Here is a 16,257-nt window from a genome sequence, read left to right as displayed (position 1 = left end):
AGGCTCTGGATGCCAGAGATTAAATCCAATGTAGCCATATTTAAGGCAAACTCCCTATTCACTATACCATTTCCTGCCCCCAATATCATTTTTTAAAATACTGTCCACGGAACTAAAAAATACCCTACTCACTGTACTATATCTTTGGCCCCTTGAATATTATTTATTTTTAAAATACAGTCCACAGAACTGGAGAGAGAAAGTATAGCAGACAAGATGTTTGACTTGCACATAATTAACCTGAATTTATCTCCAGCACCCCGTATGGTCCACCAGAAGTGATCCCTGAATTCAGTACCAGGAAGGAGTAAGCCCTGAGTATTGCCAGGTGTAATCCAGAAGCAAACAAACAAAAAATAAAATACTGTCTTATTAAATTTTTGTAGATTTTTTTATTCTGTGACAGTAAAATTGTGCTCCAATTTCATCACTAAAGTCAGAAATTTGTCTACTTTACACCACCATAGTATCTTGCACCGTAACTTGGATCTTGGCTTTCAAAAGCATTTACTAAATGAATGAATGAATAAATTAGATTAAATATCTCTTCAAAATCACATTGCTATTTATCCCTTTTACTTTTCTGATGTTCTCAATGTTCTTTAAATAATCAAGTCTTAAAACAACTAAGGAACTTTTAAGTAAAATAAATTGGTTAAAATAATTATAGAGCATTTCTTATTTTATCTAAGTCTACCTTACTAAGGATGAAAATGTAAACAATTCCAGCAGAAATGGAACCTAACAAATGTACTACCCAGGTCAAAGAGAAACTGTTTTACATGGGCTAACATAACCAAAGAGTAAAAATAATAATAAAGTCAAAGGTAAGAATAAAATTAACATAGCTTTTTAAATGTATCTATAAAGAATCAAAGTGAGGGGGCCGAAGAGATAGCACAGTGGTAAAATATTTGCCTTGCAAGCGGCCAACCCAGGACCAAAGGTGGTTCGAATCCCGGCATCCCATATGGTCTTCTGTGCCTGCCTGGAGCGATTTCTGAGCGCAGAGCTAGGAACAACCCCTGAGCACTGTTGGGTGTGGCCCAAAAAACAGAAACCAAAAACCAAAAAAAAAGTCGAAGTGAAGCAAGAGAAATAAAAAAATTCAATGGTTTGGGACTCTAGTAAGGGGAAATCTTATATTCAAGAACACACAGCAATAAATGGTTATTTCAAATAAGAACTAGAAAAATTATAAAACTGTGTTATATATAAAATTCCAATACTTTCATTAAATAGCATTTTTCAATATTTGAATATATTATGTGATAAAAGATATCAGACTTCAAAATTATTTTTTCAGTTTTTTTGTTGTTTTGGGGTTTTTTGTTTATTTCTTTTTAGTTTTGGGGCCACACCTAGCAATCCTTACTCCTAAACTTTACTCAATGATGGCTTCTGGAAGGTTTGGAGGACCATTTGAGGTGCTGGTGACCAAACCCAGGTGGGCAGTGCACAAAGCAAAGGTTCTACCTGCTGTACAGTCTGGCCCCTATTTTTTTCAGTTTTAAGATGCAGGATATGAGGACCTATTACTATGTCAATCAATAAGACTATTTAGCTGCAAACATTAAAAAGCAATTTACATTTCCAGAATTGTTTTCAAATAATTTTTTAGATAATTTCCCTAAAGTTGCATTTTGGCTCATGGAAATTTCCAATACCAACTCATAGAAGGAAAAAAATTGGTAACATATTTTCTAATTTCCATCCCAACATTTCATCCAAAACATATTCTTTGGAAATAGCTAGATTATAATCTATAATACCCCTAAAAAAGCATCAAAATCAGGGGGAATAAATGGTAGCCAACACAAGTTACTTCCCTGGAAATCACTGCAGGCACCTAATTTGGTGCTGACTTCATGCAAAGTTAAAAAGTCTTTCTTTCCAGGTGCTCTCTGTAATGCACCCTTTGCCAGAACTTTCCAATAAGACTATCCAAGGTGATCTTGATATAGCACAGTCAGTCCCAATGACCCATGTCAAAACTCTACTTCTCTTTCAACATGCAGAGATGATTTGTTCATAAAGCCTTCACTAAGACTTTCCCTAGGAAAAAAGTAATTTTTTATTTATATTAAATTCCACAACTGTATTAATGATATATTGATTTTCTGAGAGTCATGCCCTTACCACAACTGTATTAATGATGTATTAATTTTCTATTCTTTCCTCTGAGAGTCATGCCCTTGGAGAGTACCTTTCTGCTAGAAAGTCTTCTATATCCTATGTAGAGGGGAAGGATAGAGGGATAGAGGAAAAGAGGGAGGGAGTGAAGGAGGGAGGAAGAAAGAAAAGGAGGGAAGGGAAAGAGGAGGATGGGGCAAGGCAAGAAGGAAAGAAGGGAGAAGGAAGGGAGGGAGGAGATAGAGAGACAGACAAAGAGACAAGACAGAGAGATAAGCAGGATGGATATAGTCCATCAGGTCTACCAGAAGTGATCCCTGAATTCAGAACCAGGAAGGAGTAAGCCCTGTGCATTGCCAGGTGTAATCCAAAAGCAAACAAACAAACAAAAAATACTGTCCTATTAAATTTTTGTAGAATTAACCTGGGTTCAATCAATTTCCAGCATCCCTTATTTCTCCCAAGCACCTCAAGGAGTAATTCTGAGAGACCAGAATGACTCAAGCATCACTGGGTGTGCCCCCCACAACAAAAGATATACATTATACCTATCAATTAGAATTATGATACATTGGGTTTGGAGAGGTAGTACAGAAAGTGAACACTTGTCTTTCACACACACACACACACACACATATGTATATATATACTGCTCAACATGTGAAGTGTTGTTTGCAAAACAAATCAATACAGGAATATCCGAAAACAGAATGCAGTTAGTAAACCACATATCGTAATTACCACCATATACATATATATCACCCTATCAGGAGTGATCCCAGAGCACAAAGCCAGGAGTAAACCCATCTCATATTTATCTATGGCCCAAAAATAAACAAACAAAACAAAATTATAGTATATAAGGGCTGGAAGACAATGCAGAGGACTAAATCCATGATTTTCAGGTAGAAGCCATGGAGTTAGGTCCAAAAGCTCTCCAAGGAATGTATTTTAGCACTGTTGGGTGAAACCAAAAATAATTATTATAGGTGGGCAAAATACAAGCTAGGTCATTTCATCTTTGCCAACATAGGAAATCTAAAGTGTAAACATGAATTGCGACAAGTCTTACGATAATAAACTTTTCTTACTACTCATTCTCAATTTTACTCATTTTCAATGGGTATGAAAATAATTACTGATAAGGAATACCAATTTGCATGACTTTCAGGTCAAACTCTTCTAGAATTTTGTATAAAATATGAAAACTGCTGTGTCCAGAGCTATAATACAAGTGCCCTCCTAATAAAAGCTAGAACTTTGAAAAGGTTAACAATTCTCTAAATACCTTGCATTTAAGACTTTGATTAGAAAATCTGAGATTAAAACCTTCCTATTTGGATGCCATGCCATCCAAATGTTTCTTAAGAAGAGGAAAACTCGGGGCCGAAGAGATAGCATGGAGGTAAGGTGTTTGCCTTTCATGCAGAAGATCAGTGGTTCGAATCCCAGCATCCCATATGGTTCCCTGAGCCTGCCAGGAGCGATTTCTGAGCATAGAGCCAGGAGTAACCCCTGAGCGCTGGCCAGGTGTGACCCCCCCCCAAAAAAAAAAAAAAAAGAAGAGGAAAATTTGTATAATCTACCATTTTGAAAAATAATCTAGGTTGTGAGAAATGAAAATCATCATGTGGTTCACTTGTCATCATATGTTCTAATTTGGATAAATCTGTAATACTTATAATACATCTGTATTTGTGTCCTGTATAGCCAAAACCAATCATATTATTTGGGCAAAAGGCACTTAATACTCAAAATACAGAGTTCTTTACCTCTGAGTAACAAAGTACCTTTAAAGTCTTCAGTTAATATAAATTTCTAAAAAAAAAAAATTGGATGCCAATTAATTCAGCTAAGTACACCAAAAGGGAATGTTTAAATTAATGAAAGATTAAAGCAAGGAAGAACTTTCTAAAAGGTACTGTAATGGGGCTTTCCTACCACCTTCTCTGTTTTATTCGGAAAATAGTCTTTTCCCAGGGGGCTGTAAGTTTATACACCAACCATCAGTCTAGTTTAGCTATTTGAAGTTGAAAATGTCAGAGAAAAAAGTTTGTAATGGAAATGCTGACATGTCATGAAGTAAAAAGGCACAAGCAGGTGCTCCTGTAACCCAGGGTCATAATTCAATCAAGCTGTATTTTGACGTCATCTGCTACAGAAAAAAGCCAAATGGTTTATGAACAGTACCAGAACCCCCAAGATTGAATTACAGCCTTGATATTTAATCATGGGTCTTACTTTGTTATTTTTAATAACACAATACATTTTAACAGTTATTCGTCAACTGCCTTAGCCAAATTAGAACATGTGATGACAAGTGAACCACATGATGATGTCCATTTCTCATAATCTAGATTATTTTTCAAAATGGAAGATTATACAAGTTTTCCTCTTCTTAAGAAACATACAGTGGGTACCCACGGATTGAATCCAAACTTTAATTAAAAGCAGCATGGGGTCCCTGGCCAGCAGGTCAGGACATCTGTATTTGTGTCCTGTATAGCCAAAAACCAACTGTAAGATTTAGGCAAAAGGCACTTAGCCCTCAAAATATAAAGTTCTTTACCCATGAGTAACAGAGTATCTTTAAAGTTTCCAGTTAATCTAAATTTCTAAAAAAAAAAAAAAAAAATTCAGTTACTTGGAAAAAAGTACTGGGCCATATCTTGGGGATTCCCTGAGGGTCTAAGTGTAAATTTTTTATAGCTAAAAACTGATGAATTATTAATTTAATTAAAATCACTCTGATCACAGAAGCATGAATACAGGAGTATCTTAACGCTAAAATTTTTGAGGCGCTATCAGCATCAGCAAATGAAATAGGTTCTTTAAAAAGTAATGTACAAATACTGCTCAACATGTGAAGTGTTGTTTGCAAAACAAATCAATACAGGAACATCCAACAATGGAATGCAGTTAATAAACCACATATCGTAATTACCACCAATGGCAGTCTAGAAAGTCATTCATTAAATGTTAATTGTCACACAAAAGTATAAAAGCAGCCATTTGAACAATCAAGTGGCTGCACCTTTAAATAAAATACTTTCTTACAGTGGTGAAATTCATCCATATAAACTAATTTTAAACACACCTGGGTATTTGATATGCTGATTAACTGGGCCTTTATTTATTTTTGAAATGAAAGCAAAAATGACAACCTTTTCAACACTTTTGCTATTCCTGTGAGCCTGATAAAATAAATAGATCCTACTTATAACAAAGTGTTAACCAAGCTTCTCCATAGACTAAATTACTGCTTCCCTTACATCTCTCTCATAATCATTAAAGGCATGGTTCAGAAGTACCCATCTAAAATTATGTGCATATATTACTGATACTAAGGCCAAAAGAGCTCCCAGTTTAAAAAAAAAAGGATAATCTATAGGATTATCCTTTTTATTTAAAAAAAAGTTTAATTTTGAAATCTGACTTAGATTAATAATAATAATCAACAATAAAAATAATCCTTGGGGCCAGAGAGATATCATGGAGGTAGGGTGTTTGCCTTGCATCCAGAAAGACTGTGGTTCGAATCCTGGCATCCCATATGATCCCCCGAGGCTGCTGGGAGCAATTTCTAAGCATAGAGCCAGGAGTAACCCCTGAGCACTGATGGGTGTGACCCAAAAACCAAAATAATAATAATAATAATTCTTAAAGATGCTTTACTTTCTCATAACTTATACTATCTAATTCACTAGGAAGATACCTGGCTACAAAAAAATAGCTCAAAAAAAAAACAGAGAAGAAGGTGGATATTTCTGTTTGTTTCTTTCTAACTTCATTTTGGTGCGAATGTCTGCACAAAACCTAACTTAATCAACATACAGATATAAATTCTAAAGGTTTGGCAAAGAACACTTTGGTTGGAGACTTGTAAGCTGAAGAACATTGCAAAACACACTATGTTCCTTATTAGGCAACTTAAGATCTGTTATCTTGACTTATGGGAACAGATCTAAATAGCATCATAATACTAAATGTTGAAAATAACAGGCCTGGGGCCACCAGGACTCAACTCTATCTATCTATGCCTTGGACAAAGTTGCAAACTTCCAATATAAAATGTAGTTTACCATTAGGAGTAAATGTTTGATCTGCAAAGCTTACAAAATTGCTTTGTTTATCATAGCAGATGAAAGCAAAAAGAAATGATTTTAAGCTCAAAACAAAACTGTTTATGTGACAGTCTTTACTGCTCCATGATACTAAGCATTTAAGACAGATTCCAGCAATTAACAGCATAAACTTTCATTACATAGTTCGATTATATATGTTGATGTGACTTAGCTGTTCATCTGTTATTTAAGTGATTTCTTCATTACAATAGTAGGATAAAGATAATTTGCTGATGCTATCAGAAATGTTAAGCATTTCAGTCTCAATAGATCTTGGATTTTGCATGCTTGTTTAATGCATTTTATTTACTTAAGTCAGTGTCAAAGAGTATTGCTTCTTTCTTCTAAATTTAGAAAATGTAACATTCTAAGCACATATCTAGTACTAAACACACCTAAACTTAAGAACTTTTTTATTTTGGGTATCCAGATAGAATTTAGGACTGTAGTTCTTGAATATTAAGCTCCTAGATCTACCAATGAACATTAAAACATTTTTTACAGTTAAAAACAGAAAATTTTAAACTTTAGATATTAAAAGAATAGTTTTGGTTACCACAACTTTTGGGCTGATTAAGTATTTGAAAATAAGATATTTTTACTGGTATCCATTCAGATGTCAATTTACAATGGAAAAGAATGATTTAAACACAGCTACTATATTTTTCTAGTTAAGTCAAAGGTAATAATTGTGACTTAAGATATACTGTCACATTAAAATGAAACAAAAATTAAGACTAGCAATAACAACTAACATAGTTTATGTCATTAACTTAAATATGCTTTTCTATGGGAGAAAGTAGAAATAATATTGCATACCAAAACTTAAAAACATGTTTGTCAATATAATTTTGAAAAAGTAAGCCCAACTGAATCTGGATATACATATTAAGAACATTCAAAAAGATATATCTGGATTTAAAATTTGATTTATTACTCAACACTTTGAAAACAAGTTGTTTAATGCCTCTGGATCTCAGTTTTCTCATCAACAAATTGAGCATGGTAATCAATGCATCTCATTGGGCTTTTGTAGAGATTAAAAATGCATAAGCAAGGGTCAGAAAGATGAGATAGCTCAAGGGCCTGAGCACACACTTTAGGAAAACTGGGTTCAATCCTCAGAGCACTATAAGCACAGAGCCAGAAGCCCCACCCCCAAAGACTACCAGGTGTCACCCAAAAATTGAATTGACAAAACCATCTATGTAATACTTATATAGGCATAACTCATCACTCTGTGTAGTAAGAAGCATTTTAATTTTCCCATGCCACACCCATCTATCTACCCAGCATTACAGCCACAGGGATAGCAAACAAAACAGAATGATCAATATCCAAAATTTAATTCCAAAGCCTTAAAAAGCATGCTAAGGGCACATGCACATGGAGAAGCATTTATATCCACAAATAACATTGGCACACAAATCCTAGTTCCCTACTATGCAATACAAATTACACCAAAACATACTCGTGAAACCAATGTTATTCCAAAGGAGATTTGCAGGACCATAGAGAATTAGCAAATCAAAACTTGGTTTTTAAGATAGCAAATAAAGGCAGGTTAGAGTTGCCTTAATTTGGGCCTCAGTTATCTTTACTACACAGTGAAGGCACTGAGACGTGTGTGTATCCGAGGGATTTCTACCCTTCAAACCCAACAGTTCTTATAGATTTCACGAAACTTATTTTTCAAGCTATTAAATTACTCTGCTCTTTGCAAAAGCCACACAATCACCAACCATTGTGACTTGTGCTACAATATAAAGGATGCTTACAATCACACAAACACACACATAAATTCTACTCAACTAATACTTTCAGGGGAGAACAATTTTTTTCACCTTTCTAAGTATGATCAACTCAAACTGGTCCACAAATTTAAGATGCTGACCATTTGAATTTTCTGTTATTAAAAATAAAACCTACCCCTAGCATTTGTTCACATTTGCTAAACTGATAATGTTCTTTAATGTCAGAATACAGATGAACTAAATTGTATGATGTAAATAAACGTTTCCCCTCTTCCAAACATGACCCACATGTATGTGTTATGTTTTACTGCCATCCTTAATTGTTCAAACATACATTTTCTTGGCATGCTTCAAAAAATGCTTGAACACCCAACTACAACTAATTGGTTATAAGGGATAACAGTTCAACTTCTAAGCAAAAGGGAGGAAAGTGTAGTATCTATCATAAGATGACGGTAAATACATGTAGCAGATGTGACCAGAGGTGTGTGCTTGTTTTGTTTTTTGTTTTTTTGAGGATAGCTAATTTTAGTGGTCAGACTTTAAAACTATTTTTATATGCCAAATCTATCATGTTTCTTTTAACTCCAAAAAGATTCAAAGTATACCAAATAAACTATCTTTACTATTAGAGTAAGCACCTATTCATCAATAAATTAAAGGCCTTGTGTATTTTTTGGGGGGGCAACTTTGCCATCCTACTTTAATGAGAATAATTTTTCAATCATTCAGGCATGTGGATATGTTTAGTTTGTTTTAAGATCAATGATATAAGGGATAATAAATCCCTTTGTATAAATTGCCATATAGGTTACACTATTTCTTAAAATAATTCCAGAGCCCACCAATTCTCCCTGTTAAGGTCATCTAAGCTCTGAACCATCATGGCTGAATTGTTTTAGTACTCTCTGCTGAACACCTGCAAACATCAAACAAAAACTGCTGGTCCTTTCCTGGGTTGACAAAAGCCTTTCATGTGAAAAATGCTCCCTGGGAATGTCAGGCTGTAGCTCAGGTTACATTCCATTCTCCCTAGCAGCCTCACCATTTCTTAAGGTGGTAGGAAAAACCATGTTTGTAGAATGAAAGATTAAAGAGTATATGGCCACACTTTATTTTCATTCTCACACTGCAAATCACGATGAAGCATCCTATATTAATGGAATCAAAAGCTATTGGAAACTCTAAGCATGAAATATTACCATAGCTACTTTGAAAAATATACAGCTGGGTTTTCAAATATGTAGTTTACTTATAGTTTGGCTCTTTTTTTTTTTCCTCCTAGATCCAAGTTTCAAAGCTCCCCATGAAAGAGACATCTGAGCTCACTAGGGAAATGGCTATTAACATGAAATAATTTACAATATTATTTTCTTATATGAAGTTTCCTTGTTCATCCTTTCAGTAAAAGGGCAAAATACAGTTATCTTGATTTTCATGTCTTATTATTTGATACTGAGTAAAAATATAAGGCATTTTCTTCTATGACAGCCCTGTGTTCACTTGTCTTGGATAGAATAAAACCAAACACACACCAATCTGTACCCTATCTAATCACCATTATACCACACTGAATGAATATTCTACATTTACTACATTCTACTCTATTTACCCTTATGAGGAACCATCTGGACCTGAAAACTACACCTCTGTAGCTCAATGTAAAGTTCAACAACCTAAAAGCAATCCCAACATGTTTCTTAGAAATCCAGTATGTATAAAGGAAAAAGTCTCTGTCTGGGTTGTTGTGTGCAAGCAGACAAATATGCATTGTCTTAGAAATTGTACTGAGTCTGAACATATGATCACTTACCAAACATATACACATACTAATCCAGCCAGTAGTCTCTGTAAACACTTAAACAGCATAGGAAAGGCTTGATTTAAATGTGAACACACAGAAAACAGACCAGATGCATAGTTTTCTTTTTAATGTAACACAATTTCATGCTTTTAAATCACCCTTCTTTATGAAACCATACCTAAGCTGATACAATGAAGTTACTCTGTGTGTCCCTTTTTACAAAGTACAAAACAGGATTTAGCACTGACTTTTCAGTGTATTCCTCTGCCTTTCTGACAGTATCTACTTTTAAGTTTAAATAAATACACTACTAAAGTAAAAACGTGCAGAAAATGTGTTAGTGACAGTTACTATTTTGATAGTATCTAACATAAAAAATTAATTAGCCTACACGAGACACTCCTCATCTTTACTATAAAGTTATCTGCGGAATAAAATAAAGAAGTTAGGAAGATGTAATACTAATACAACAACAATAACAAAATGAGGACCTGAACAGAAGCTATAGCCAAGTCTTAATAAACACAAGCCTATGGTCAATAGTACTTTTAATAAAAGTGGATCCCCAAATATAAAAGTGAAAATATAACTCTAGGATGACTCCCATATTTTAAAAATCAAGTTATAGAAACAAAATTTCCCATACTTATGGAGGTCATAAAAAGAAGTAACCTATTTAGAAATCAAAACACCTCTAGCAGGTCATAAATTGTATAAGAAGTAACAATTATACAAACCAGATGAACAGATTTCTTTCTTTCCTACAGCACCAAATAAAAATTAAAAGATGTAAAATTATACTCAATTTAACAGATAAGTCCACTGGCATCTCACAGTTAAGAGATGCCCACATTACCCAGCCTGACTTCAGAATAGTCCTCTGTCTATTGCACTATTCTATACCACTGCCAGAACTCCGAAAATACTGCAGCTGTTTAACAAGCACAAATGGATTGAAGCCTTAGACCTAAAGAATATCAGGTATAAATATTATATCCTTCTAACTTGAAATTCCTTGGACAAATAAAAATACATTCTAAAAGAATATTACATTTTTAATTTCCACTTTTAATAAGGACCATTCAGAGAATCCCCAAAATTCCCCTTTAGCTGCTAAGTAACCACTGCGTACACAGATTCCTTTGTGAATAGTGCTTTTTATAAGCATCACCCAAACATCTTTCATTTATGAAATGTAAAAGTCCCTCCAAATGTGCAAGTTAAATAAAAGAAAAATTCATTGCACAAGTAAATAATTAGAGGAACAACTAAAGCATCATAAAATAATATTTTAAATACAAATTAATTCATCATATTAGACTCTGAGATTACCAAGAGGCTATCTATTTACAGCTATAGTTTATTATGTAGCATTTATCTGCAAAACTAAGCGCTCATTTCTTTAACAGAGTTAATTATACATAGGGCCTAATAATTAATATTTACAAGGGAGTTTCTGGTTTTTTTATGTAAGTTCTATTTTTCTCTCTATTTTCAAAGAAGGAACATTATTCCCCCAGGTTAACTCTGGCTTCCTCTTGACATATTTGATTACAAACGCATTAGAAAATTGTTTTCAAATTAAATGACAAAATTCTGAGACAAATCCCTTCATTTTTAAAAGACCCATTTTAAATTTTATCAAGGATAACATTTTGTGTTAAGTTATGCCACTGATGCATAATGAAATCACCCTATTGTTAAAGGCTAAATTTTCAATGACTTTTTCAGAACACTTCACCAGAGCCAAAAACATACAATGAGTGAATAAACAGCTAAGAACATTTAACTACACACGCAGAAAAGAATTTACATACTTGAGCCAGTAAAATGTCCACTCGCCAAAGAAGTTGGTCCATTTTTCCCACTGCTCACAGGAGGTGAAAACATCTATAAGAAACAAAGAAATATTACTGTTGAAAAGAAGACAGTTGTGCCTTCAATTTGTCAAAGATCTTAGTCTCACCAAATAACTTAAAAGAGTTTATGCTAAGGACTCATTTTAGTAAAATACATCACCATCCAACTTGAAACTAAAACAAGTACATTACCAGCTTGCCCCCACCCTCCCCCCATTACCACTTTGTTCTTTTTTTCTCAGGTTCATTAGATTGCCAGTACTAGGCAGTCTTAATACACTTTAAACAAACACAGTCCCTATGTTATATCAAGATTCCACTTGGAGGGCAGAAGACTCTCTAGAAAACACTAGTTTTACAAAGGAGAAGGAAAAAAAGTTGTTTGTTCTATAGTGAAAACCTTGGCCATAAACGAGGCAATGTCCATTTCCATCCTGTATAAGACTGGCCTGTCATATGTGAACCCAAATAAAAATAAAAGTGCCACCTGCCCTAAATTCTCATTTCGTCTCTAATATGAACAATCTGAGCCACTCTTTCTCTTCCTCTCTCTCTCCCTCCCTCCCTCCCTTCTCTCTCCTCTCTCTTTTTCTCTCCTCTCTCTCTCTCTTTCACTTCCTTCTCTCACTCTCCAACCTTTATTTCGACACTAATTGGTTACCCTCTTCTTAGAAGTATCTAGTGGATAGATAATGCGCACCTTCCCTGAGTCAGAGCCTGCTAAAAGCAAAAGAACGAATGGAGAAAAATTACAGCAAACAGAAGGGATCTACAAAGCTGCCTACAGCTACGTTTCCTGCCAAAACTTCCGAAAGCCATTTCTCCGAAAGGTCCAGTAGAGCAGCAGCGGCAGCAGCAGCCAGCGGCAGCAGTAGCGGTGGCAGAGGCAGCAGCGGCAGCAACAGTAGCAGCAGCAGCAGCAGCAGCAGCAGCAGCAGCAGCAGCAGCAGCAGCAGCAGCAGCAGCATGAAAAAGCCTCACTTAGAAGGCGGTTTGGATTTGTGTGTTTGTGTGTGTGTGTGTGTATTTTTTTTTTCAATTTTGCTTTGCAAATGCATCTTACACCAAACTCATTTGGATTTATAAATATATCAACGCCCCTGACAAGTTTAGGACTTGGTTTGGGGAAGGGAAGCAAAGGGATGGAGAAACCAAGTAGAGCCGTAAAACTCCACAAGTGTGTAAGTTCCGCTTTGTGCTGATCTCAAGAGGATAAGATTTACAAAACAGTTTCAAGGCAGGTTCCAAAGTGTGCTAAAGCAGACACATGGTATTTTTCAGAATGCCAGGAAAAGATGGAACTAGGGGGGAGTAAAGGTCCTAATCCCAAAGCATTACCAGTTTGAAAACTTTTGAGATGCCTGGGTCTCTCTTCTCTTTCCATTTTCATAAATAGATAAATAGTTAAGGGACTGGACTATTCCTACTTGTCAGGGTTTGGATATGGCCAAGTTTTAGGGGTAGTTTACAGTTTCAGGGTGTCTGTTTTCTCTTTCCAATGGGATGAGAGTCCATTACTGGGGGTGGGGAGGAGGAGTAGGAGATAGGGAATTCAACTCTAGAAAAAAGCCTCAATCTTTCATCAGACCAAAAAAATCTGTAGTAAAAACTTGTCCAAAAGACTTGCATATTCACTAGGAATTCAGCCAATTAAAAATCGTTCCTGTTCTTTAGATCACTCTAGGATTTTTTAGCTGAGGTGTCTGGGGTTTGGTTTGGTTTTTGTTTCACAGCTGTTGTTAGTTTCCACCGTTCTTTCTTACCGCACTGAAATCCAGTAAATCACTCAGCTCTTTGTCCGTCCCTAAGGCAGCCATTCGCTGTTGGTGATGCATTTTAGCAAAATCACACAAACCTAGAAACATGGAAATAACCGCAATCAGAAAATCCAGTCCCAATCCTTGGAGAAAACACAATCGGATCTTTGGAGACTGGGGGTTGGGGGGAGAGTTGAGGATGGGAATGTGGGGGGGGGGGGGGGGGCGGGTGGGATTAAGGTGGAGAGGAAGGGGAAAATAAATGGGAGAGTTGTTTTTGTTTTAAGATGGAATAGGCAGCAATAGCAAAAAAAAATTTTTTTTTTGAAAATACTCTCTCTATATAAAGCGATAGTAAAACTGTATCTCCAAAGAGCAGATCAAAACTGGTTAACATCCACTCTAACTCTAAAACCAAATCTGGAAAAAGGGGGTGGGGGGGTAAAGCCGCTTTCTTCAGCGCATCATTTTATGCAACAGGAGGTAAGAGCGAGAAATGAATGGATCACAGAGGAAAAAAAAAGAGAGAGAGAGAGAAACTACTCCGGCAACAATCCGGTCTCAACTTTCCCCCACTACCACCACCAGCCTTCACCCCACACACCCCCCTCACTCACACACACACACACACACACACACACACACACACACACACACACACACCACTCCCTCTGCATTTCCATTTCAAAGTAGCTATCAAGAAATTAAAGATGAGCGTCTCCAGAGTGAAAACACATCCAAAGGGGGGGGGGGGAGACTTGGGGTGGGGGGGTGAGAACGTGGAAGCAGTCAGTAGTGCTAGGGTAGGAGGGTAGAGAAGGGAGGGTAGGAAAGAAAGATAGGGTCCTGTAATTTGTCCAGCACCCTAATTGGGGAAAGAAAAGGGTGGGTTGGTAAAAAAAAAAAAAAATTCAAAGCAGGCCCCTTGGCAAAGTCCTCGGGGCCTCCACTCCAAGTGGCATGAAGCTGGGGAGGGTGGGCCAGAAGTGGGGGGGAGGAAGGCAAGAGGCGCGGGAAGGGAAAAAGGGGTGTCTCTGCTGGGAGCCGGCGGCACAGGGAGGCGCGGAGCCCCAAGCCGGGGCGCATCAGCCCCGCGGAACCCCGCAAACGCCGGTACCTACCGCCCGCAAGGGAGAAGGGGCTGTCGGTGCACCGCCGGCGCCGAGGCGGCGTTCATGTCTAACCACTACTGCCTCCACCACCACCACCTTCCTCCTCCTCCTCCTCTTCCTCCTCCTCCTCCTCCTCCTCCTCCAGCGCCCGCTCCGGCTCCTTCCCCGCCGCCGCCGCTGCCACTACGGATCCGCAGACACCCAGCCAAGATCCCTGACTCTTAACACCAACCAACTCTCTTCTCCGGGGAGGGGAGGGGACGGGACGCGGCCGGGGGGAGGGGGACCCCGCCAAGGCGCTGGGAATTGCAAGTTCAGCAAAGCACTGAAATGGGTGGGGGGGCTCCGGCGTCCGGGGAGAAAGCGGCTTGCTCGGGTCGGGCAACCCAGACACCCCAACACAGCCCAGCCACCTCCCAGACAACACACCCCACGCAAACACACCCCCCTGGAAGAGAAAGCTCAGCACCCCCCCAAAAGAAAATCTCAACACCCCCATTACAACACACACACACACCCAGGAAGAAAATCTCAGCACCCCCATACAACACACACACACCCCCAGAAAGAAAAATCTCAACACCCCCATACACTACACACCCCCCAGAAAGAAAAACCTGCCACACTCAGCCCCCCCTCCCAGCTTCTGCCCAACTAAAGATGCAATCCAAGGCAATAAAATCCAAAATTGCCCCCACCCCATGAAAAGGCATAGAACACCTCATTTTCCCCCCCTTTAGATCGTCGATTATAATTGCAAAAAAAAAAAAAAACTAAACGGTTCTTTTCCGGCCCCGGTTTCATCCCTCCGAGGCACTTTGGAAATTCATTTGAGTTTTACAGCCCCCCTCACTTTTTTTTTTTTTATCCCTGACTCTCACTCAAACACACATCCACACACACACGGCAAAGCAAGTTTATACTAGGCTGCAAATGCACGTGATGCAAAAGGAAAAAAAAAGACTTTTTTTTGCCAAGAGGAACAATATTTTTCTTTGCCATATAGAAACCAAGCCACATTTTTTTGTTGGGTATATTTTCATTTCGGTAGTTTTGCGCGGGTTAGAGGGGGTGGGTGGGTGAAAGCTAAATTGCATACTTTTCTTTCCCCTCCCTTTTTTTTTAAGTCACAGTATAGTATAGCTTGCAAACTTCGCCAGAAAAAGAAAAAGAAAAAGAAGAAGAAGAGAGAGAGACCAATGTTTGAAGGTGGATGTTGTTTTGTTTTTTTACACTTGGGTTCCTAGGCACGCTATAAGCCCTTGTTCTCCAGCAGTTTAAGTTTTTGTAATTCAACATTGACCATTACAGGCCCTGCGTCCCCTGAAAACCATACTTTTTTCACATCACTTTTTTGGTTAGAATTACGCTTCATAATTCTTTTTTTTTTTTTTCGCAAGAGCAAGCGTACTGTATGCAGGCTATGCAACATACGCTATTTTAACGTGTGTTAAAATAAACATTTACACACGCTGTTATTGCTAGATGTGCGAGTCCAGACACAAATCGCATGCAGACACTTTTTCCCATTGGCAATTACTAATAGTTGTTCCTTTTGTTTTAATAATAATATAAAAAAAAACCACTGGGTTCAACATTTTCAAATTTAAATGCAATTACAAACAGTTTACTCTGACAGTAAATGGTAACGTTACCTTAAATGGCCACAAATATGCTCACAATATTCCAAGGAAAGTGACTTTAAAAAGAGACA

General features: G+C 37.3%; 1 protein-coding gene across 1 annotated transcript in view; it reads right to left on the bottom strand.

The window, feature by feature from the left end:
* TCF4 (transcription factor 4) overlaps positions 1-14,600 on the bottom strand; it is a 379,623-nt gene extending 365,023 nt beyond the window's left edge. Inside the window, exons 1-3 of the mRNA XM_049782162.1 lie at positions 14,553-14,600; positions 13,438-13,529; positions 11,633-11,705 (exon numbers count right to left, since the gene is read on the bottom strand). Coding sequence (XP_049638119.1) covers positions 11,633-11,705; positions 13,438-13,509 — 145 coding nt within the window. The 5' untranslated portion in view covers positions 13,510-13,529; positions 14,553-14,600. The remainder of the gene's footprint in view (positions 1-11,632; positions 11,706-13,437; positions 13,530-14,552) is intronic.
* Between the last annotated feature and the right edge of the window lie 1,657 nt (positions 14,601-16,257).

This window comes from Suncus etruscus, chromosome 10 (assembly GCF_024139225.1).
Source record: "Suncus etruscus isolate mSunEtr1 chromosome 10, mSunEtr1.pri.cur, whole genome shotgun sequence".
Classification (NCBI taxonomy): Eukaryota; Metazoa; Chordata; class Mammalia; order Eulipotyphla; family Soricidae; genus Suncus; species Suncus etruscus.
This window is presented reverse-complemented; position numbering and strand designations above follow the sequence as displayed.